The sequence below is a fragment of the Peromyscus maniculatus genome, chromosome 5 (assembly GCF_049852395.1).
Source record: "Peromyscus maniculatus bairdii isolate BWxNUB_F1_BW_parent chromosome 5, HU_Pman_BW_mat_3.1, whole genome shotgun sequence".
NCBI lineage: Eukaryota > Metazoa > Chordata > Mammalia > Rodentia > Cricetidae > Peromyscus > Peromyscus maniculatus.
In genome coordinates this window covers 56,985,435-57,008,376 of record NC_134856.1, presented here as the reverse complement: position 1 = coordinate 57,008,376, position 22,942 = coordinate 56,985,435, and the positions used below count along the sequence as shown (strand labels likewise).

Here is a 22,942-nt window from a genome sequence, read left to right as displayed (position 1 = left end):
GCACCTACCTGGCAGCTTATAACCATGTATAATTCCAGTTGCAAGGGATCGAATGTTCTCTTCTGGATTTCCATGGCAGCAGGGCACACACATGGTGCATGTACATGCATGTAGACAAAGCACCTATACACACAAAATAAAATATATTTAAAAGAATGGAGGAAGATGGGGCTGGAGATATGAATCAGTGGTTAAGAGTACTGGCTGTTCTTCCAGAAGACCTAGATTCAATTCTCAGCACCCACAGGGCAGCTCACAACTGTCTGTAACTCCATCTCCAGGAGGTCTGGCATCCCCATACAGATAGACATGCAGGCAAAACACCAATGCACATTTGAAAAAAAGAATGGAGGAAGACACTTGACTTCAACGTCTAGCCTCCACACATGCATGTGCAATCACACACAGGCACATATCCTTCAGATATACACATGCACACACAAAAAAAGGTCGTTTTTCCAAAATGGGACAATTATAGCACCAGTTACATGGCAAGATGAGGATGTTCAAAGACCAATCTGCCAAGAGCAGTGGCGCACACCTTTGATCCCAGCACTTGAGAGGCAGAGACAGGTGGATCTCTGAGTTCAAGGCCAGCCTGGTCTACAGAGTGAGACTGTTTCAGAAACAAAGACCAATCTGATGCTTGCTCATTTCTGCTTCCTGCAGCCTTTCCTGTTAGGGCCCCTTTGCCTCAGCTCATATAGCTCTTTGCAGATGGGCAGCTGCCCAATGAAGGCAATCACATCTTTAATCGGCTTTCTTTTTCTTTTCGTTTCTGTTTCTTCTTTCTTTTCTTTCTTTTGAGATAGGCCTCAGAGTGCTGGGATTAAAGGCACTCACGAGCAACTTTTTTATTTACTTGTTTGCTTGCTTATTTATTTCTTTTTCTTTTTTTCTAAGGATTTATTTATTTATTTATTTATTATGTATACAGTGTTCTGTCTGCACACACCCCTGCAGGCCAGAAGAGGGCACCAGATCTCACTACAGATGGTTGTGAGCCACCATGTGGTTGCTGGGAATTGAACTCAGGACCTCTGGAAGAACAAGCAGTGCTCTTAACCTCTGAGCCATCTCTCCAGCCCCTGTTTATTTATTTTTGAGACAGGGTCTGTTTGTATATTCGTGGATGTCCTGGAATTCCCTAGGTAGATCAGGATGACCTTGATTTACAGAAATCCTCTTGCCTCTCTCTTTTCAAAGTACTGGAATTAAGGACATACATCACCACACTGCTTTTTTTTTTTTTTTTTTAACTTTAGCCACACTAAATCACCCTGCCACTGGAAATGACATAAACGGGGGAGGCTCCAGGCCAGGATTTGCTACCTGCTATTTCTACTACATTCACCATGGGGAGAGAAAGCAGATGTGTCTGCTGGCCTTTGCTGGTTGTACATGAACTTTGGGCTGATTTCTAGACTTGCCCACCTTTTACTTAAGAGCACCAAGAGCGCTGTCAGACTGGACTCCAAGGTCGAGCAGCCCAAAGCTTTCCCAGTCCACTATCCATGCTGGATAACAGACCACCCAAAGGTCCACTGGCTTCACATAGAAGCCCTTACTGTGTACACAAGGTCTTCAGGATGTGACTGACACCTGATAGGAGGTGTACCTTTGTTGTAGATAGGGACACTAAATGCCAATGCTCTATGCACATTATTGCTCCTGCCTGAGGGGACTGGGTGGCTCAGGTTGAAGTCACCTAGTAAGGATGAGTGGACACCCATGTGATGCCTCTTCAGGTGTGTGGGCTTCCACCAGGATAGTGCTGGACTCCAAGAGTGACCTCTCTGAGAAACAAGCAGGAACTGAATGTCTTTTTCTGCCCTGACCTTTGGCGCACTTCCCTGGAAGTGGTTATGCTGTTCAGTTTTTCATGGCTCTAACAAAATGCACATTGGAAAGACGAGGTAGCTATCTATGCCCAGGCCTCCACAGAGTAAAGAGACTGACAATCTGGTTGCATCCAGTCAAGGACACAAGTGAAATGTTGGACCTTGCAGTTAGTTATACCAACCAATACTACAGGAAGCAAAAAATAAGTTAGCTGCCAGTCTTTACTCCCAGCACTTGAGAGGCAGAGGCAGCTTGATCTCTGTGAGTTCAAGGCCAGCCTGGGCTACATAATGAGTTCCAGGATGGCCAGGGTGATGTAAAGAGACTTTGTCTCAAAAACAACAAACAAAAATTTATTAACACAGGATAAATTGTTAATTTAGATTCCAGGTCAGGTCACTAAGTTTCAGGGAAGTTTGTTTCACGGCCACAGGCGAGACAACACGGCATTGCCCTTTGTTTACTTTGTGTTGAACCCCAGACCCCAGCCTACACCAGGCCCGGAACTGGAGACATGTCCTTTTAGGAGCAGCAGCCTAGACTGAAGCCAGGGCCAGCAGCTCCTCCGTCTATCTTCTTCAATACCTATGGCTGACACACACATGGAGAGAGGTTGTAAGAAGATGCTGTGTACACCGAATCCTTTCAGGGTGCCACCAAGCAGAGGGTAGGGGCTTAAGCTTTGACGACACCCTTGCCCATTAGGGAATGGGTGGCAGAGAGTCTCAGAATTTAGAAATTCTGCCTTTGCCCAGCTGCGCCCACTCACTGTGGACCTCTGAACAGCTGGCCTCTTTGGGTTTCAGTCTTCTCCCTGAGGAGGAGGGAGGATGGGCAAGGATCTCTGGCAATACCCCACTTTCTGTGAGCGGATATGGGCATTCTGAAGCTATGGGAAGCCATCATGGGGGCGGGGCATGGAACCAGCATGTGGTTGGATCCTGTCCCCAGCTAGCCCCTTCTCAAAGGTCAAGCCCCAGCCTTCCCAACAGTTCTCCTTGCCTCTCCAGCTCAAGTCTCAGGCTTCAGCTTCCTTATACGGCTGCTTGACTTACAGCATAGATAGCAGGAAGAAGACTAAACATGAGCTACCCTGTGGGAGGCCAGGAACAGGGTCTCCACCCTGTGGGCTTTCTGAGTCAGACGTGCCAGGGGTTCTGGGATGGGGATTGAAACCAAGCAAACTTCCTTCCCCAGTTCCCCTCCTCGACTCTCTGGGAGGCCCCATGAGACCCTTTCAGCACAAACCTTAGCCACCAGGCTCGCGCCCAGGAGATAAGGGCTGCCCCTGCTTGTTCTCTCCCCTTCTAGATCTAAATTGCTCTTTCACAAAACAAAAATAAACCTTCTTTATATCAAACACACTTCAGCCTCGTCCTTGTCTTAAAAGGGGGGGGGGGGGGGTAGCGGCAGAAAAAGGCAAAGAAAAAGAACTCTCCAGGACCAGGCAGAGATCTGACAGCAGTGACTTTATTAAGTATCCCCCCCCCTCCAAATATAAACACAACCCAGTAAAAAACAAAACAAACCATAAAACATCAGGCCTGGAGCCATAATAAAACAGAGACAGATGAGCAACACAAATACAGAGGTGGCCTAAATGGGAAGGACAGAGCCAAGTGGACTCATGTGGGGCGGGGACGGCCATAAATACTGAAGGACTCTAACCTGGGAGCCCTAGGGTGCCCTAATGAGCTGGTGGGAAGCAAAGCTGGGGGCAGTGTCAGTAGCTAGATGGCTCTGGGGGACAGGTGCTGCTCGTCTTGGCCCTGGCTGCCACTTGGCCCCACACCCCAGCTGTGAGCAACTTTACTTGGGCCCCTGGGCTTCAGATTCCTCATCATCATCTTCATACATCTCCCCCTCCTCCTCAGCTGTGGCATCCTGGTACTGCTGGTACTCAGATACCAGGTCGTTCATGTTGCTCTCGGCCTCGGTGAACTCCATCTCATCCATGCCCTCGCCCGTGTACCAGTGCAGGAAGGCCTTGCGCCGGAACATGGCTGTGAACTGCTCCGAGATGCGCTTGAACAGCTCCTGGATGGCGGTGCTGTTGCCGATGAAGGTGGATGACATCTTGAGCCCGCGGGGTGGGATATCGCACACGGCTACCTTGACGTTGTTGGGGATCCACTCCACGAAGTAGCTACTGTTCTTACTCTGGATGGCCAGCATCTGCTCATCCACCTCCTTCATGGACATGCGCCCACGGAAGACAGTGGCCACTGTCAGGTAACGGCCGTGGCGTGGGTCGCAGGCGGCCATCATATTCTTGGCATCGAACATCTGCTGGGTGAGCTCAGGTACCGTCAGGGCCCGGTATTGCTGGCTGCCCCGGGCTGTCAGTGGGGCAAAGCCAGGCATGAAGAAGTGCAAGCGGGGGAAGGGCACCATGTTGACAGCTAGCTTGCGGAGGTCAGCATTGAGTTGACCAGGGAATCGAAGGGAGGTAGTGACTCCACTCATGGTAGCAGAAACAAGGTGGTTGAGGTCCCCATAGGTGGGTGTGGCCAACTTGAGGGTACGGAAGCAGATGTCATAGAGGGCTTCGTTGTCGATACAGTAGGTCTCATCTGTGTTCTCCACTAGCTGGTGGATGGACAGGGTGGCATTGTAGGGCTCCACCACAGTGTCCGACACTTTGGGTGAGGGCACCACGCTGAAGGTGTTCATGATGCGGTCAGGGTACTCCTCGCGCACCTTGCTGATGAGCAGGGTCCCCATGCCTGAGCCCGTACCCCCACCCAGTGAGTGCGTCAGCTGGAAGCCCTGCAGGCAGTCGCAATTCTCACACTCCTTCCTCACGACATCCAGGACGGAGTCCACCAGCTCCGCGCCCTCAGTGTAGTGCCCTTTGGCCCAGTTGTTGCCGGCGCCACTCTGACCTGTAGAGACAGAAGAGGCAGGTGATAGGCAAGGTCCAGGGTCTGCAGTGCAGACCTCCAGGACCTGCCAAACACCCCAGAAGAAAGTCTCTAAAATGCACTTTGTGCTAACGTGCCTTCTCATTCTGCCCTGGGTATCACTGTTGAGTTGTGGGGGTCCCAGCTGCAGAAGCTGTGAGCAGGCTGTGAAGAATCTGGGAGAAGACCAGGGCCTTGCTATCGCTCAAGGACATCCCAGATGAATAGCTCAGCCTTCCCTCTCCAGCTCACCTTTCCTCCCGTTGCTCTGCTGAGATCTTGAAGGGAGATGAAGGTTTGCCTACTCTCCTCACCCCTCTAAGCCAAATACTCCTCTTTTCCAGAATACAAAGAAACCCTGAGCATCTATGGCAGCTGAGGACCAGCTGAGAACTGGCACCCATAGTCTAGTGCTAAGGTCTTTAGAAACAACAGCACGTTTGTTTCTTTAGAGAGCGAGAATATGTGTGTGTGTGTGTGTGGTGCGTGTGCATGTGTGGGTGTGCACGTGTGGGTGTGCACGTGCCAAGGCACACATATGGAAGTCAGAGGACAATTTGAAGGAGTTGGTTCTCTACCACCCGGGTCCCAGGGATTGAACTCAGATCATCAGGTTCGACGGCAAGCCCCTTTAACCGCTGAGCCCTTTCACTGGCTCCTGGTGCTAGGGGCTTGAAAGCAGAAGTGAGGTGAGACGGTCTTCTTGTGTCTGGGTGAGCACCGAGGACCTGTCACTGGGCACAGGCTCAAGGACACCCTGACCTCCTGACACAAGCTCATCAACTGGAGTCCTCCAGAGACCCTACTTTAGTCCCCACAACTCTAACGATTCCTCATTCTTTGTAAAATGAGGAGAGGAATTATTTCCTACACAGAATCCTTTATTCCTATATAGAATTGTAACATGGAAAGTCATTTTCCCCCTCCAGGGTCCCAGTGAAGACTAGTTGACTTCATCCCCTTTCAGACATCCTACCTCCATCTGTTGACCTGGCTTTGCCAGGCCCAGGCTTCTGCCCTCAGAGCCTGGAGCAGGGGACTCACCAAAGATAAAGTTGTCAGGCCTGAATAGGTGTCCAAAGGCCCCAGACCGCACGCTATCCATGGTTCCAGGTTCCAGGTCCACCAGAATGGCTCTGGGCACATACTTGTGAGCTGAGAGGAGAGAAGATTGAGTGTGTGAGCTAGAGTCGGGGCACTCTATCTACTTCCCCCTGAATCCTGCCCTCAGCCTGCCAGTCTCCCGCTCTCACCCTAAGGGCTGGAACGCATGTCATAGGCATGGACCTATGGTAAGCTCTGGCCTGGCCATGGATGTAATGACCGACACCCAGGACAGGCAGGATCAAGTCTTGCCTGTCCCTGGACGTCTCAAAGCCATCACCATCATTAAATACGTTTGCATCTTACTCCATGCTAGTCACTCTTTATACTGTGAGTTTGGGTGCCTCGTCTCCAGTCACACCTGCTAGCCTCTTGGTCAACGGATGCAGGGACTCTATTTACCCAGGGGCCCTTCTTGCCCGGGTCAGGAAGGATGTAGAATGGTACTCACAGGAGGCCTCATTGTAGTACACGCTGATGCGCTCCAGCTGCAGGTCTGAGTCCCCCACGTAGTTGCCACTGGGGTCTATGCCGTGCTCATCACTGATGACCTCCCAGAACTGTATGAGGACAGTAGAAAAGGGTTCAGCAGGTGACCCCACTGGTGGGCCTTTGCCCTTCCGAAGTCTTAACATCCTTGGTGCAGAAGTAGAACTTTGGGACCTTACTAGACCCAACACAAGGCTTTAGAAAAGAATAAAAAATGCATACCTACTCTCTACATTATCTGGCTAGCATTTCCAGGCCCCAGAGCGAACTAGGACTCAGTCTACAACCACAGGTTCTGCCCAGCTCTACATCTGAAGGGAAATGCAGATATCTCCTGGGGTCGTTTATATTCTTTCTTTTCAGGAAAGGAACTGGAGGCACACAAAAGGTAGAAATCTGCCCAGAGCAGGACACAGGTCAGATCAGGTTCTCAGGCACTAATGTGACCCTCGGTGCCAGTGCAAGCCACGTACGCTGGCGGGTTCCACCAGTGCCTGGTGTGTCCTTCTCTTAGGCAGTGTGACCCACAGCTGGATCTGCAGAAGAGCCCTAGTCTCCGACAGCAGAATGGCTTCTCTGAGGTCATGAACCTTACCTAGGAGCCTGGCAACAACCGGCATCGTCGGCTCACAAGCTGCTACGCTCCAGTAGCGAGCCCTTTGCACAAGAACACGATGCTCCTCACACACTGCCACCATCACGTCAGCAGGGCGAGACAGCACAGAGCATGGTCTAAGATTCAGGGTCCACAGCCGCCCCGCAAGGGCTTGCTGTGTTTGGGCTGGCTCCATGACAACAGGTTCTCGTGAGAATACAGCTAACCGCGTAGAGCATAGGAGCAGAGGTGGTGGATAACAACCGCTGTTATGGCGTCCTGGGGGCCAGGGAACGGAAGGCCCACAGACAGGACTTCCTCAGGACACACAGACTACCAGGCTGGCAGCGGCCTCCTTGGCTGTGAGACCCTCCATCATTGCCTATTTCTTACAGCGAGGAGGAGCAGGAGTGACTTGCAGATAAGTTAATGATATAAAGGCCGAGAGAAACAAAAGGCCTCTGCCTGGAAGTCATGTGGAGGAAACGCTTGCTCAGCGTTGAAAGCAGGTTAGGAAACAGTCTGCATGTGCTTGTCTACATTTGGATGTCAGAGAGACTTCCTAGGGACACGGCCTTGGCGCTTAGAGAAAGAGAATTGTCACTGTCTACCCTTCGGTGCTGTTGGATTGTTGTCATGTGCACCTCAGCTTGCTTTTATTCATTCATTCATTCACTCATTCATTCATTTATTTATGTCTATTTAGCTATTTATTTATTGTGTTAATTTTATTTATTTATTTATTCACTTATTCATTATTTATTTGGCTTTTTTTTGAGACGTTTTCTCTGTAGCCCTGGCTGTCCTGGAACTCACTCTGTAAACCAGGCTGGCCTCAGACTCAAAGATCTGCCTGCCTCTGCCTCCTCAGTGCTGGGATTAAAGGTGTGCGCCACCACCTCCTGGTCTTTTACTTTAAAAGAAAAGTGAGTTGGAAACATTCTTTAAAGTGGGCTGGTAACATGGCTCAGGTAAGAACACTTGTTGCTCTTGTGGAGGACCCAGGATTGGTTCCCATCACCAACGTGGCAGCTCCCAATCATCTATAATTCTAGTGTCAGGGGACCCATCACTCATTCTGGCCTCTGCAGGCATTGTGTGTACATGGCGCACAGACATACATACAGGCAAACACCCATACTCATAAAACATTGTTTAAAATTTAGTTTTATTTTATGTGCATTGGTATTTTGCCTGCATGTACATCTGTGTGAGGAGTCATGTGGAGTCATGTCAGGTCTCTTGGAACTGGAGTCATAGACAGTTGTGAGGCACCACGTGGATACTAGGAATTGATCCCAGGTCCTCTGGAAGAGCAGTCAGTACTCTCAACCACTGAGCCATTTTTCCATCCCATAAAACATTTTAATCTTTCCAAAAATTCTCTAAGAGCCAAAAAACAGGCCGAACAGAATCATGACTACAGGCCATACAGGGGTCTGACAACTTATTCTGAGGGGCCCATCTCGGAAGTCACCTCTTATCAGAGGGGCCTGGATTTCTTCCTCTCTTTTGTAGATTTTTAAATTTTATTTTATTTTCAATTGTGTATGTACGTGAGCACATGTGTGTGTATGTGTGTGTCTGAGTGTAACTATGGGTATGTGCATGTGAGTGCAGATGTCCATAGAGACCAGAGGCATCAGATGCTCCCAGAGTCAGAGTTACAAGCAATTGTGAGCCACCTAATGTGGGTGCTGAGAGCAGAGCACACTAACTACTGAGGCATCACTCCAGCCCTTCTTTTGTGTGTTTTTGCCACTGCTAATTTTATTCTTTTCTGAACTAAGTGTGTTTTGCTTTTTAAAATTTACATTTATTTATTTATTTATTTAACTAGAGACAGTGTCTCCTGTATCCCAGGCTGGCCTTGAACTTACTATTTATTGAGAATGACTTTGAACTTCTGATCTATCTCCTGAGTACTGACAACACAGGCATATACCCCCACACCCAGTTTCTGAAGTGTTGGGGATCAAACACAGGGCCTTGCACTTGCCAGTAAGCACTCACCTGAGCTGCGTCCCCAGCTAATTTTTAATTGGGAAAACAAAACAAAAACACAGACAGGCATGTCAGAGGCAATGGGGCTTGATCTTGATGCTTTGCCCATGGGACCAAGTCAGAGGACTCTCTATTCAGCTGCTATTCCGTGAGCCAAGGGCTCGGCACACATAGTCCTCGGTACCTAACTTGTAGCTCCAGGAATTCAATGTCCACTGACCCCTGCAAAAGTGGAAGAGCTTAATGCTGTGTGAGAGATTCCGTCACTGTTCTCTCCATGAGTCTACAAAGGTCTCGAGAAGCAGGCCTCCCAGAGACAAGGGTCGGTCTCACTTTAAAATATGGGACAATCATCCCCATGAAAGAGTCCAACAGACATGAGCTTCATTTGCTAAAGAGTCTAGGGGCTATTTAAAGTTTGAAAGTCTGGAGTTGAGACATTCAGTTAGTGGAGTACTTGCCTGATGTGTACAGAATCATTCAGTGCCTTTGGAAGGTAGAGGCAGAAGAGCCAGAAGTTCAAAGTCATCCTCATACACACAGGGAATTTGAGGCCAGCCTGGGATAAATGAGACCCTGTCTCCAAAAGTGAAAGTTTTGAAGTCAGCCTGGAGAGCTGGCTCAGGGGTTAAGTCCTCACCAGAGGACCTGAGTTCAGATCTCGGCACCCACATCAGGTGGCTCACAGACACCTGTGATTCCAAAGAATCAAACAGCATGGCCCCCCCCCCAGCCTCCGAGGGCACACATATGAATAAAATATATCTTTATAAAGCGTAAGTCACATATACAAGGTAACGGAAATGAACAAGAATATAGAAAAAAAATGTAATCCAGGGAACATGTCCATGGAACTTTCCCCTGTCTGTCCTGCTAGTGTGTGTGTGTGTGTGTGTGTGTGTGTGTGTGTGTGTGTGTGACACTAATCAGGGGAGGTGATAAGGCATGTTACATAAACTGGATGTGATGTCACACACCTATAATCCATGATTCAGAGGCCTCAGGCAGGAGTGATGCTGTGAGTTCAAGGCCAGCCTAGATTACACAGTTGGGTCTGGATGGAAAGAACTATTGTTTTTTCTTTTTTGCTTTTACAAGACAAGGTTTCTCTGTGTAGCCCTGGCTGTCCTAGAACTTACTCTGTAGACCAGGCTGGCCTCAAACTCACAAAGATCCACCTGCTTCTGTCTCCTGAATGCTGGGATTAAAGATGTGTGCCACTGACCCAGCTGTACTAATTTTTAATTTAAAAAGAAATGGGGCAGGAAACATGGCTGTTCTTTTTTTGTTGTTGTTGTTAGATTTATTTATTTATTATATATACAGAATTCTGCCTGCATGTATGCCTGCACTCCAGAAGAGGGCACCAGATCTCATTCTAGATGGTTGTGAGCCACCTGTGGTTGCTAGGAATTGAACCTGGATGTTCTGGAAGAGCAGCCAGTGCTCTTAACCACTGAGCCATCTCTCCAGCCTAATATGGCTGTTCTTATAGAAGTTCCACAGGTCTACACAAAAGAACCCTGTCTAAAAAAAAAAAAAAAAAAAAAAAAAGACTCAAGTTCAGCTCCAAGCACCACCCACATGGTGGCTCCCAAGTATCTGTTCCTCCAGTTTCAGAGGTTTGTGCCCTCTTCTGACTTCTCTTTGCACCAGGCATGTACACACATACATTTTAAATTAAAAAAATATGATAGGTTACCTTATCTGCAGTGTTCTTTTTATTTTGTTTTTGAAACAAAGTCTTTCTGGGAGGTGGTGGCACACACCTTTAATCCCAGCACTTGGGAGGCAGAAACAGGAGGATCTCTGAGTTCAGGGCCAGCCTGGTCTAGAGAGTAAGTTCCAGGTCAGCCAGGGCTACACAGGGAAATGCTGTCTCAGAAAAACAGACACAAAACTGAAACAAGGTTCTTGATTGTCACCCAAGATGAAGCACTCTTAACAATCCTCCTGCCTCAGCTCTCCAGTCGCTGGTATGAGTGTGCAGCAACATGCTCAGTTCTCTGCAGCATCTCAGCCTTTGTTTTGTTCACTCTGCTGCAGATCAAACTTAATGGCCTCTCACATGCTAAAGAAAGAAGCGCTTCACCACTGAGCCACATCAGCCTGTGTTTCAATTTTCCCATGAAAAAATATATCAACAACTGCTTTTGTACGTTAAAAGTAATAAAATGCAATTCAAAATAAAATATTCCCCACTGCAATGGTAAAGAGCTGTAAACCCAGTACTTAAAAGGCTGAGGCTGGAAGATCATGAGTTCAAGACCAGTCTGGGTTACATATTGGGAGGCTAACATAAAATAACACAAATAAAATAAAAAGAAAACCTTAAAAGAAAATATTACTACATAGAATATTTAATAAAAAAATGAACAGAATTATTTAAATTAAATGAATAGAATTATTAAATTAAGCATCACTACAGAAAAGAAAATCCCAGATGTTGTGATAAAAACTCATCTTGGTTCAGCCTGCCTTAGACCTGAGGTTCCAGCCCACAAACCATGGTGCTGCTGTCCGAGGTGCTGACCCTTTTGGGGCGCAGGCCTCTGACAGCAGCAGGGGCGTGGATCATGAGTGCAAGCAGAGTTGGGATACATTGCTCCCAGAGAGGTCCGAGAGCCCCCAAAGATGTTCAGTTCCCCTAGAGCCCCGAGGACCCTCCTCACCAGGCCCATTGGCTCTCAGGTGAGTCATACTTTCCACAGGCTCCTGCTTGGGTGGGGTGGTATTCAGGCAGCTGGTGGAGCACAGACAAGAAGTGTAGACAAAGGCACCATAAAGACATTTTCTAAGGGCCCTCTTTATAGGAGAATGAATCTAGGATCTCAGGCCCGGGCAAAGGGAACAATAAGAGGGGCCCAGTCACATCTGCTCCTGTTGGTGGGGGCACATGTCACCACCCACCTTGACACATCTGCACACACCTATACTAAAATTCCTGCCTTGCTCAAATCCATGGTGTGATCCGAGGCAAGTGACTCAACTTCTAGAACATTCATCTGTCTCAGCCTTAAGGGAGGGTGATACCCACACCACACACCAAAAGGTGTAATAATGCTCCAGACCCAGTGCTTTAACTCACAGGAGGTGATAACCTTATGCATTGCTAATGCACCCTTTCTGCTGCTTCCAAGCATGGCCTCCTGGCCTCACACTTCTCTGCCTGTCTCCACTCCACCCATACCTCCTCCCACTCACCTCTTTGTGGCCCTTTGTGCTAGGACAGGCACCACCCAAGGACCAATGAGCACAAGTGCAGCCCCTGTGTCCCCCCCTCAGATGCTGCAGGTGCAGGGAGAAACTTTCCCCACCGTGGCCCACACCAGGGACCCTAAAGCCAGCTACAAAAATAGGAAATAAATCTGGCCCAGGAAGTTCATATTGCCTGGGGCGGATGCTGAACAGGTAAATCCCCACAGGGCCTGGCCCTTCAGTCTGGTCTCGGGGAGATCTTCTAGGGCCGAGGGCTAGATGGTAACTGCTAAAATGCCTTGTGCTGATTATTGTGAAGGAAAACAATGGGAAAGGAAGACACCCCTCCCCAGATAATTTACCCATTATTTGCATTGTTAAAAAAGGATCAGGTATCCAAATTTTAAACACAATTTAAAACACACACACACACACACACACACACACACACACACACACACACACACAAAACATAAAAAAAAACCCAAAAGAATAAAAAGGGGGAAATCCAAGGGCCATAGTGCCTCAGCTGAGTCCAGCACTCAGGCCTCTTCTACAGCTCATGCTCCTTGGACAGACAGACGGATGGAAGCTGGGTATGGACCTGACTTCTAGGCCCTTGCTAAACAGGAGCCTTTGATGGAGCACAGTACATCACCAGTTTCAGCACAAGAGGGTCACCAAATGGGTCTTAGGACCTTCCCTCCCCCACTCACCCCTGGCCTTTCCAGGAGCAGATGTTCAGGGAAGCCTGGCACCTGTGACCACATTAATGAGCCCTCACCCTCCCTTCAGGCCAGGGCAGCTGTCAGTGATTACCCCAGGAGTCCTGATTTGATCGGAGGCTCCTGCCCTAGGCTTCCCCTGTATGCCCCCCTCCCCAAGTTCCCCTCTAGAATAGGAACAGCTGTCTCCTCTGTGATTAGGGAGCCTCCCTGGAGCTGCTTCCCTCCCCCCTAACTAGAGGAACCTCCACCCTAGAGCCAAACTTGCAATTTACATGTCAGCCACGTGACTGCCCCAGCCCATGGTAATTAGCTTTTTGTTCCTGCCTGGTTTCTATGGCAACAGCCTCCAGAGGTAATCTTTGCTTCGTCCCCTCCCTTCCAGGACCTGTCTACCCCACCTCCTCCTTTGGGAACTAGCTATCCACCATCCCTGAGCCATGTCCAGCATCCATCTGGACAAAGCTCCGTCTCAAATACGGAGCTCAAACAATAGTCCAGAAGGGAGACAGGGAGGTAGCCGACCCCACCCACCCAGACCCACCCCAAGCCCAGGTTGGGCTTCCGCTCCGATCAAGTGGTTCTGTCTTCCACTTGCTGTGTGACCTTGAGTAAGGAACAGCCTCCTAGGACTTGGAAACAGGACAGCTACCTCCCTGGTCGCAGCAGGGATGCAGAGTCACCGCACCAACAGCCCTTTTGTGTCTCAGCTTCCACACTGGAGGTGGGCTGACAGCAACGGGGAAATAGAGGCCATGCTTGCAGTCGGCTTTGTTCTGTGCTCAATCCCGACTGCCGAGGCCCTGGGAAGGCACAGTTAGAGATGGGAGATTTGCACAGATAGGGAGAGTCCAGTTCTGGACCTTGCAAGGTCATTGGAGTCCAGGCCCAACCCCTCCAACAAAGGAACAGGGTGGGGCAAGGAAGCTGAGGGTGATCTGAGCAAGGCTGAGGAGGTGAGGACCGCCTTGCTTCTTGAAGACAGTCCAGTTCTCCAGTAGGGGTTCGGGCATGTACAGTCATTATGGCTTTAGGGGAGAGCCCCACCCAAAGTTGCCCGACACACCCATCTTACTCAAGGCTTAAGTGGCAGTCTCCAAGAAGGCCACGCCCAGTCGGCGCCCCCAACCATATCCTCTGTACCTGCTGGAACCACAGTGTGTGGGGGTGAGCAGAATGGATGTAAGTGAGAGTCAGAAGGGTTGCCCCTAGCTGTCTGCAGCAAGCTGGGCGCGGAGCAGAGTGACGCGAGTCAGGGGAGCTGATTGGGGATTCTGGGGTCCCAGAGCCGGGCAAGGGGCTGGGCTCTACCCTTTGTTTCCCCGGCGGCTCCCAGAACAGCCTCTCTCTCCCCCTCCCCCTCCCCCTCTCCAGGGCTGACGCTCATGGGGACGCAGGACGCCGGACGGCTCAGCCTCACCTTGGCCCCTATCTGGTTGCCGCACTGGCCGGCCTGGATGTGCACGATCTCCCTCATGCTGACTTCAAACGGCTCGAGTTGAGAAGCAGGCGGACAGCGGGCTGCGGAGGATCGGTGGCCTCCGCCGCGTCCTCTTATAAGAGGCAGCCCCGCCCTCGCTAGCTGATGTCAGCGCTGCGGACCAATGCTGGGGCGCTGCTGCAGAATGCGGCAGGCTCTGCAGCATCAGCACCACGGATGAGACCCGCCCGCACAATGCAGAGCATGTCTGGCCGCGCCTTCAGAGGAGGGGCCGCCGGAGGGCCTTAGGCTCTGGGGACAATAGAGCCCAGGCCCCTCAGTGCCCCACCCCAGTAGCTGCCCTCCCCATTTCGTCCCTGCCCCAACCCCACCCTGCAAGCTTTGTAAAGAGGGTCTTTCTTACTCTCATGTGCTTAAGAATCAAGACCCATATTTTCTGCGTTTGCTGGGTCCCTTGGGGTGGGCGAGGCTGGGAAAGCTGGAGCCTCCCTGATACTTCTGTGCAGACCTGGGAACGAGTGTCAGAAGGGTGGTGGATTATAGCTCCAACTCTAAGGTCACTGTTTTCTGGAGGAGAGAGGGCTACCAGCCCAATGCTCCCCACAGGGCTGGCGTGAGGGTGCAGATGTACCTGGGATGCGGGGATGCACAGTGCCTGGCAAGCAACCCTGTTTCGTGAATATCTGCGTGGAAAATTCACATAAGGACATACAAGCCAGTCAGTGGAGGACGTTGAGCAGTATTTTCTGTCTGAACCATCCCTGATGTCACTGGTACCCTCCCTTTCACTTTTGGTACAAGTGAGGGCGAAGAGGGGCTAATGGAGTGAGCTGGAGCTACCTAGGTAAGGAGACTGTGTGTGGAGGGGGCCCATTGGGAGGAAGAGTCAAATGGTCACACAAGAGACATGCAATGTGTTCACATACAGCACTGATTTAATATTCATCTAGGGTCAGTGACACCTTATGAGGACTTTTTGATATTTCGATGACAGAAGTTCTTCTGGAAGAGTCTGAGACAGTACTACCACCCATGGATAGTCCACAAACATTCATTTCACAAGAGCAGCTAGAAGCAATCTGCCGGTGCCTTTGTCCAGTTTTCACAGGCGTGTGCTGGGTAGAGTGGCCGTGCATACAACTCTTCTCTGAGGATAAGCTTCTGAGCTAGCGGAGTTTAGAAATGGGTCTTTTGTTCTCAGGAGATGCCCCTCCCCCACAACGTGTCCATGATGTGGCTTTCTGTAGCTGGTTTCCAGCTGGCCTGGTTCAAGAAGTCCTGGGTGAGCATCTGGCTCTGTCTCCTTGTCTGGATAGGGAAGATGCTTGGAAATATCCAGAGGCCTGGGCTGCCTCTTTGTCAGATGACATCAGGCCAGGCCAGCTCCCCGTGTCCCCAGAGAGCTATGATGGCAGGATAAAGGCTGACTCATGGTCCTATCTTCCAGCAAAGGCTGGCCCTGCCGGGAACCAGCTTCCAACCTCAGTCCAACAGGGCTGGAGCTGGTAGTGTGGCCAGGGTCTGGCTTGATGCCACTTCCTGTCTCAGAGGTGGTTGAGGGCACATTAGCCCAGACTGAGGCCACCCCAGGGAGGAGGACAGTGGGGTGCTTAGCATCCGTGGGGGACCCAAGATAGACTCTGCAGTAGGAATTCCAGGTTGTAGCAGTAGAAGGGCTTGGGGGTCTGCCATTCCACAAGACTGCAGTTCACCCCATGTGCCACTCCCGGGACTCAGATACCCTTGAGCTCCTAGGCACCCTCCTCTATTCTGAGAGGCCCAATCTAAATACTTCCCAAGGCTGGCAGAGCACTGGCACCACCACCCTCTCCCAGAAGGGCAGTGTTGAGTAGAAACAGATCCCAACCCCTGGCCTATCCTATGCTATAGGCTCCTCAGGGCAGCTCCGAGTAGGATGATAGCACTCCGTGCCATGGCTGAAGGTGCTACAGGAATGGGGCCAGGAAAGGGGTAGACTCTGGCCAAGGTTACAGATGGGTCATGTCAGGGGCTGTGACTCTGTGGTCCTGCTGCGGTTGATCTGGAAGGAGCCTGAACTGTCTTGTCACCCTAGAGGTAAGCGAAGGATTTGAACCTGCAGCCCCTTGATCTGCTCTAGTCTGTAGTAATATAGAGGAAGCCAAGAGGGCCTGATTAGAATACTTGCTGCGTTTTGAACTGTGGATTCCTAATTCAGGCAGGCAGCTGCGGCTTTGAGACTCCCTCCCTCCTGTCCTGACTGCTGTCCCTACCCTTTTCCCACTCAGACTTCAAGCAGCTTCCGGGCAGAGCTAGGGAAGATAATGATGAGGCGCTATCTGAGCATTTCAACCGATGTGTGGCTCAGAGCCACAGGCTGTGGTCACTAATAGGCCAACAGCCTCTACCAAGGCCAGAGGAGGCACTTGTTGGAGTAGCCTGCTGGGGGTGAGCAGTTGGGTCCCCACCTCTTGGGATTCCCATGAGCCGCCACACAACTGGTCTTTAGGTCAACCCCACTCCCCCAGTGCAAATGGGTAGATCCCTTGTGCAAGATGCACATTCTGCAATTCTGGTCCCTTTATGGAGGAAGGGCCTCACTTGTTGAAGCAGCCTACTGCATGGCTATGGCTGGATTTTCCTGGTCACAAATTCCCCCTTCAGAAGCCCTCACCAGGAGTAAGCACACCTTTATGGCTGTCATTCTTTTAATTCAGAAACTTCCTGTCCAACCCAGCAGTAGAGGGCCCAGCCTGAGTGAGCTGAAGAACTGGGTGGGGATTGCCTAGTCAGTGGGTAGAGGTGAAGCTCTCCGAGGACAGAGACTGTCTCTTCAGGAGCCTGTGGGCTGACCCTTGCCTAGAGCTAGAATCCCTATCCCCTGCTTCTTCCATTTCCCGCAGCTACCCCGGATGACCCCTGCAGTCACACTGACCCCTTTTCCTGGTCCCAGGCAGTTTGTGTTTCTATTTTAAAGTTCACCTAGTCCACCCTTGGACAAATGGAGGTCAGGAAGGGACAACAGTACCTGTGGTCTCACAGGATGCAGGCCACTGGATATCATTGTCACCCTCTGCCCAGCACCCTGGCCTGAGACCAAACGCCACCTCCCTGCTCACCAGGAGCACAGCAGCACCTCCCTGAGTGTCATGCGGAGCTCCTGGCTCCGAAAAGCATAGATGAGGGGGTCGACGATGGAGCTGAAGATGATGAGAACGAGGTAGAGGTTGAAGTTCTTAAAGATGCAGCTGCAGGTGGGGTGCTGAGGGCAGAGGACGATGAGTGTGAGATGCAGGAAGAAGGGGCCCCAGCACAGGAAGAAAATTCCCAGAATGATAGTAAGGGTGGCGGCACCCTTAAGGCAGAAGCCTTGGCGGGTGGAGCCCTGCCTCTTCTGGAGCTGGGCAATCCCCTGGGCATGCTGGTATGCTCGGGTGAGCATGTGGACATACAGAATTGCCATGAGGGCCAGCATGGCTAGAAAGAAAGTGACAAGGCAGATTAGGACGGCTGTGTGGTTGTAGTAGGTGATAAAGAGGGTGCTGAAGAAGATGCTGGCCACCCAGATGCCCACGATGGCCCGTCGTGCCCGGGGCAGCGTCACAATGCTGTGATAACGTAATGCATAGAAGATGGAGATGTAGCGGTCTATGGCAATGACACCGAGGAAGCAAAGACTGGACACCATGGAGCCACAGATGAGCACGTCAATGACATTGTCCAGCTGTTGCACCAAAGCGGCCCGGGTCACCAGGGCCCCTGCCTCCAGCAGCAGGATGATAGCCGTCTCCAGCACCATGCTTATACTCACCATCAGGTCAGACAGGGCCAGACAGCAGATGAAGGAATACATGGGCGAGTGCAGGTTGCGGTTTTTGGTGATGGCTATCACGACCAGCACATTCTCCACCAGACTCACCAGCCCCAGGCTGAGGAAGAGGCCATCCGGGATAGACACCTGCAGGCACCAAGGCCCTGTCTGGTTTGTGGCCAGTCCAAGGTGAGGGGTGGCTGTGGAGGTGGAGTTGAGAGAACCCAGAAGCCTCTTCTGAGGCCCCTGGGTGGGCATAGTCTTGTCCAGGAAGCAGTGGAGGCTTCAGCTCCAGGTGGTGTCAGCCTCCCAGCGTCCTACTCAGCTCATGGTATCATCAGGGGGCTCCGACGTCCCTCACACTGCCTCTTTCCATCTGGGCACTCTCCGATTTTCCTTCACACTTGCCCTCTTTCTGCCTAGGCATGGCACAGGCAAAGTCTAGACACTTCCTGGCTAGGACTCTGCGCATGGAGTCCCACTGAGGAGCCCAGCTTTCTGCTGCCTTTTCTCAGCAAGTGCCTCAGACACATTTCTAAGCTCGGCACCTCCCGACTTCTGGGTCCCCTGCTTCCCCAAGCCAGGGTAGGCTGAGGTCGGGGAAAGAATGGAGCCTTTCTCTGAATCTTTTAACTCGTTCCCAGAGGCCCTCCTCCTGAGGGTGGCCACATGATGGGCATGTGCCCCAGCACACTGGACCGCCTCTAGGGGGCATAAGCAGCACTGAGAAACTGGAAAACCTAGCTCGACTCCAACATAGGGTACTGCATATCCCTTGTGTTCAGAGCCCCTGTAGACTTGCCAACCCCCTTTCAGGCATCCTGGCTCACTAGGACCTGCCCAGTGTAGCCCTACCCGAGTCTCCAAACTATCTCCAAGGCACTTTCTTGAGCTGTCCCCCACCTCCTCCCTCTCTTTCTGCTCTGCCTCGGGCAGTCACGGGTTGGGAACGGGGCATCCCATCTCCCACCCTCACCACCACTGTCCATTGGAAGCATGCCAAGGGCAGTGACATTTCTGTTTGGAGCTGAGGGTGTGTACACATAGCACCAATTCAGCTCCTTGAACTCCAGGCTGGAGCAAGAAGAATCTGAGAGTCAGTGGTAACTGCAGGACTACAGGCAGGGCTAAGGTAGACCAGAGCCCTATACCAATGGGCTCAGAGGAGCTCTGACAGGGACAACGGCACTGCACGTCCCTCAAGGCCCAAGCTGGCTAGAACCTCCTTTAGCTACAGTTCTGGGTGTGGCAGGAAGCTTGCCACTTCCTGGGAGCTGATTGACCAGAGGGGGTTGAGGCTATCCCCCAGCGTTCTTTAGTCACATTGTCTTACTCTCGTGGATGCCCCTCTCCCCAGGGCACAACCCTTCCCTTGAGAAGCCCCATTTCCGCTGTGGAGCACATGCCAGCCCTGGAGCCAGGAACCACATCAGGGCAGACCTCTGTCTCCAGCCTCTGTGGGCCAGCAGCTGGGCATGTGACTACTCATAGTGGTCAGGACAGCAGGCAGGGGTGGTGTCAACCCACCTCTAGCCGCTGCTGGACTTTCTCCATGGTACCCAATGCCTTCTCATCAGCACAAGATACTCCCTTCCACATGGAAGTGAAGAGAATAAGGTAAGAACGCCAGCAGTGGAGAGGCAGGAACCAGCTGGAGTGCACTTTCAGTGTCTGCGATACTAGTGTTAAAAGGCCATTCTTTTTTTTTTTTTGAGACAGGGTCTCACTATTATGTAACTCTGGCTGGCCTGGAACTCACGTGGTGGAGCAGGCTGGACCAAAACAAAGATCTACCTACCTCTGCTGCCAGAGTGCTGATATTAAAGGTGTGCATTACCCTGCCCAGCTAAAGGTCTGTTCTTTCTCTCGCCTACTCTGGCAACTCTCTGGTCATAAGGTGCTCATACAGAAGAGCCACTGTGGAAGCACACATGAACCGTGTGAGCATCCACTAACAGATGTTAGTCGTTTCTGACATCTGCATTTTGCACTTACCTTTTTGCTTTCATTTAACAACCCTGCAGTAAAAGACACTTATAAAAGTGACACACGCCAAACTGAGCATGATCAGGACTACTTTCCCAGGTCAATGAATAAAATACAACTTACACCTGTTATGTTGGGCCTCCCTGGGCCTCAGCACTACCAATTTTGTCTATCTTGGAACATCACATAAAATGGAATCTTCCGGTTTATACGTTGTTCACACTAAGAGTCACCTTTGTTCACACTAAGACTCACACCACATTCAGGTTGTGTAGTGTCCACTATGTGAATAATCCATCCTGGACATTTGGCAGCTTGTGGCCAATCTTATCCAGATCAGTGCTGTTGGTAGGTCCTGCTGGACATCAGCAGCAGACACAGGCATGTGCTTATGCTGAATGACACCTACCAATAGAATATTGCAGGCATGAGGTCTATCTTCAGCTTTAGTACCTCTGGCCAAACCATTTTTCAAACGGGTGGACCTGTTTCACAAACTGTGTTCACACCCTCAGGTGTCCTGCGTTACAGGTATTCAGGATGAGAAAGTGACTCTGGGTGTCCTGAGTGTCCCAAGCCTCACAGAAGGGCTCACACTGCCACATTCGTCCCAGCTATCTGCCTCCTATAACACAGGTCTTATTCTGCTCCTAGCCAAGAAGGGTCCACGTCTGATGGGCTGTGGAGGCATGATGGTCTATGCCATGGCTGGCCCCTAAAGCCACATGATGCCCAGGCACCCTGTAGCTGCAGGCCACTTTTCACTTCTGGGACATCAAAGAGCAAGTGCCCCCTGCCCTAACTTCCTGTGCTGTCCCATTTCAAAGATGCTGGTATTTTTGGCTTCAGAATGAAGTCTTTGAGACAACCACAGTTTACCCTGCAGACAGCCAGACTTCAAAGGGTGGGAGAATTGAACAGTCTCTGGCAGAGGGAGCCACATCCTTCCTGGAAGGCCCTGCTGAGGGGTGTTAAGAGGAAGGTGACCATGCCGTGGGACTTGTTTTGGATCACAAAGTCACAACTAGAATCTTCAGAGAAGGAAAGAGGAAAGCAGAGCTGGGAAAGTCAGCTTGTGCTGTGCTGTGGTGGGAAGACGGCAAAGTTGGTCTCGGGGCTGTCTGGACTGGATGGAGCCCAGTACCCTGAGCCTGACTGTACTTCAAGTGTGACTTCTCAGTGGCCCTGGGAAAAGCACGTGACAAATGGTACATAGGAATGACTATCTACCTAGTAGGGGGCACTACCTGGAGAACGGCTAATGGGGCTCTCTCCAGGAAGCAAAGAGCAGCCTGCATTCCAACAGGCGGACCAACTGGGGAGAGGCTCGGTGCTTCCCCAGGAGGTCCCCTCAGCTCCCGGGCAGTATGAACACGTCCCTTCTGGCTCTGGTCACAGAAGACAGCACTCAAGAAGCCCATGCCCAGGGCTGAAGAGATGGCTAGGCAGTTAAGAGCACTGGCTGCTCTTCCAGAAGACCCAGGTTTGATTTCCAGCAACCACATAGTGACTAAGAATAGTTTGTGAGGGACAGGCAGTGGCGGTGCACACCTTTAATCCCAGCACTGGGGAGCCAGAGGCAGGGGGATCTCTGAATTTGAGATCATCCTGTTCTATGAGTTCCAGGACAGCCAGAGCTACACAGAGAAACAATGTCTAACCCATCCTCCTCTGCTCCCCACCCAAAAAAAAAAAAAAAAAAAGAGAGAGAGAATTGTTTGCGACTCGAGTTCCAGGGGATCCAACATCCTTTTCTGGTTTCTGTGGGCACCTCATGTACATGGCGCACAGACACACATTCAGGCAAAACACCCATACACATAATAAAATAAAAAAAAAGGCTATGTTACTATGTCTTCATCTGAAAGTCATTCATTTCCTCTGCACTTTCTTTGGAGGCAGCTAACAGGTTTTCTCCCTGACTACATGAAAATGCACAAGTAATCAACAGTTCTGCACAGGCGCACACAAGCATTCTGCACAGGAGCGCACAAGCATTCTGCACAGGAGCGCACAAGCATTCTGCACAGGAGCACACAGCATTCTGCACAGGAGCGCACAAGCATTCTGCACAGGAGCACACAGCATTCTGCACAGGAGCACACAGCATTCTGCACAGGAGCGCACAAGCATTCTGCACAGGAGCACACAGCATTCTGCACAGGAGCGCACAAGCATTCTGCACAGGAGCACACAGCATTCTGCACAGGAGCACACAGCATTCTGCACAGGAGCACACAGCATTCTGCACAGGAGCGCACAAGCATTCTGCACAGGAGCACACAGCATTCTGCACAGGAGCACACAGCATTCTGCACAGGAGCACACAGCATTCTGCACAGGAGCACACAGCATTCTGCACAGGAGCGCACAAGCATTCTGCACAGGAGCGCACAAGCATTCTGCACAGGAGCGCACAAGCATTCTGCACAGGAGCACACAGCATTCTGCACAGGAGCACACAGCATTCTGCACAGGAGCACACAGCATTCTGCACAGGAGCGCACAAGCATTCTGCACAGGAGCACACAGCATTCTGCACAGGAGCACACAGCATTCTGCACAGGAGCACACAGCATTCTGCACAGGAGCGCACAAGCAGGCACCTCTTGCTGAGACTGAGGGTCCAGGGAGGAGCAGGATACACTGTCACCTCAACCAGGGTGGCAGGCCAGACTTTAAAGCTGTTTAGATGACATGCAGATTAGGTATGGTGGTGAACGTTTTAATTCTAACATTTGGGAGGCAGAGGCAGGTGGATCTCTGAGGCCAGCCTGGTCTACATAGCAAGTTCCAGGCCATCAAGGGCTACACACTGAGACGCTGTCTCAAAAAGTTACTTTTCCTGATGATCCACAGATGATG

General features: G+C 51.1%; 2 protein-coding genes across 2 annotated transcripts; both read right to left on the bottom strand.

Moving 5' to 3' along the window:
• Positions 1-3,296: 3,296 nt before the first annotated feature.
• Positions 3,297-14,482, bottom strand: Tubb3 (tubulin beta 3 class III). Its single transcript, XM_016005959.3, has 4 exons — positions 14,281-14,482; positions 6,301-6,409; positions 5,790-5,900; positions 3,297-4,727 (listed from the first exon to the last, which is right to left on the bottom strand). Exons 1-4 carry the CDS (start codon positions 14,335-14,337, stop codon positions 3,652-3,654), a joined length of 1,353 nt encoding a protein of 450 aa, XP_015861445.3. The 5' UTR covers positions 14,338-14,482; the 3' UTR covers positions 3,297-3,651.
• Positions 14,483-15,214: 732 nt separating this feature from the next.
• Positions 15,215-19,779, bottom strand: Mc1r (melanocortin 1 receptor). The gene has a single exon (XM_076572263.1). The coding sequence runs from the start codon at positions 18,347-18,349 to the stop codon at positions 17,396-17,398; it is 954 nt and encodes a 317-aa protein (XP_076428378.1). The 5' UTR covers positions 18,350-19,779; the 3' UTR covers positions 15,215-17,395.
• Between the last annotated feature and the right edge of the window lie 3,163 nt (positions 19,780-22,942).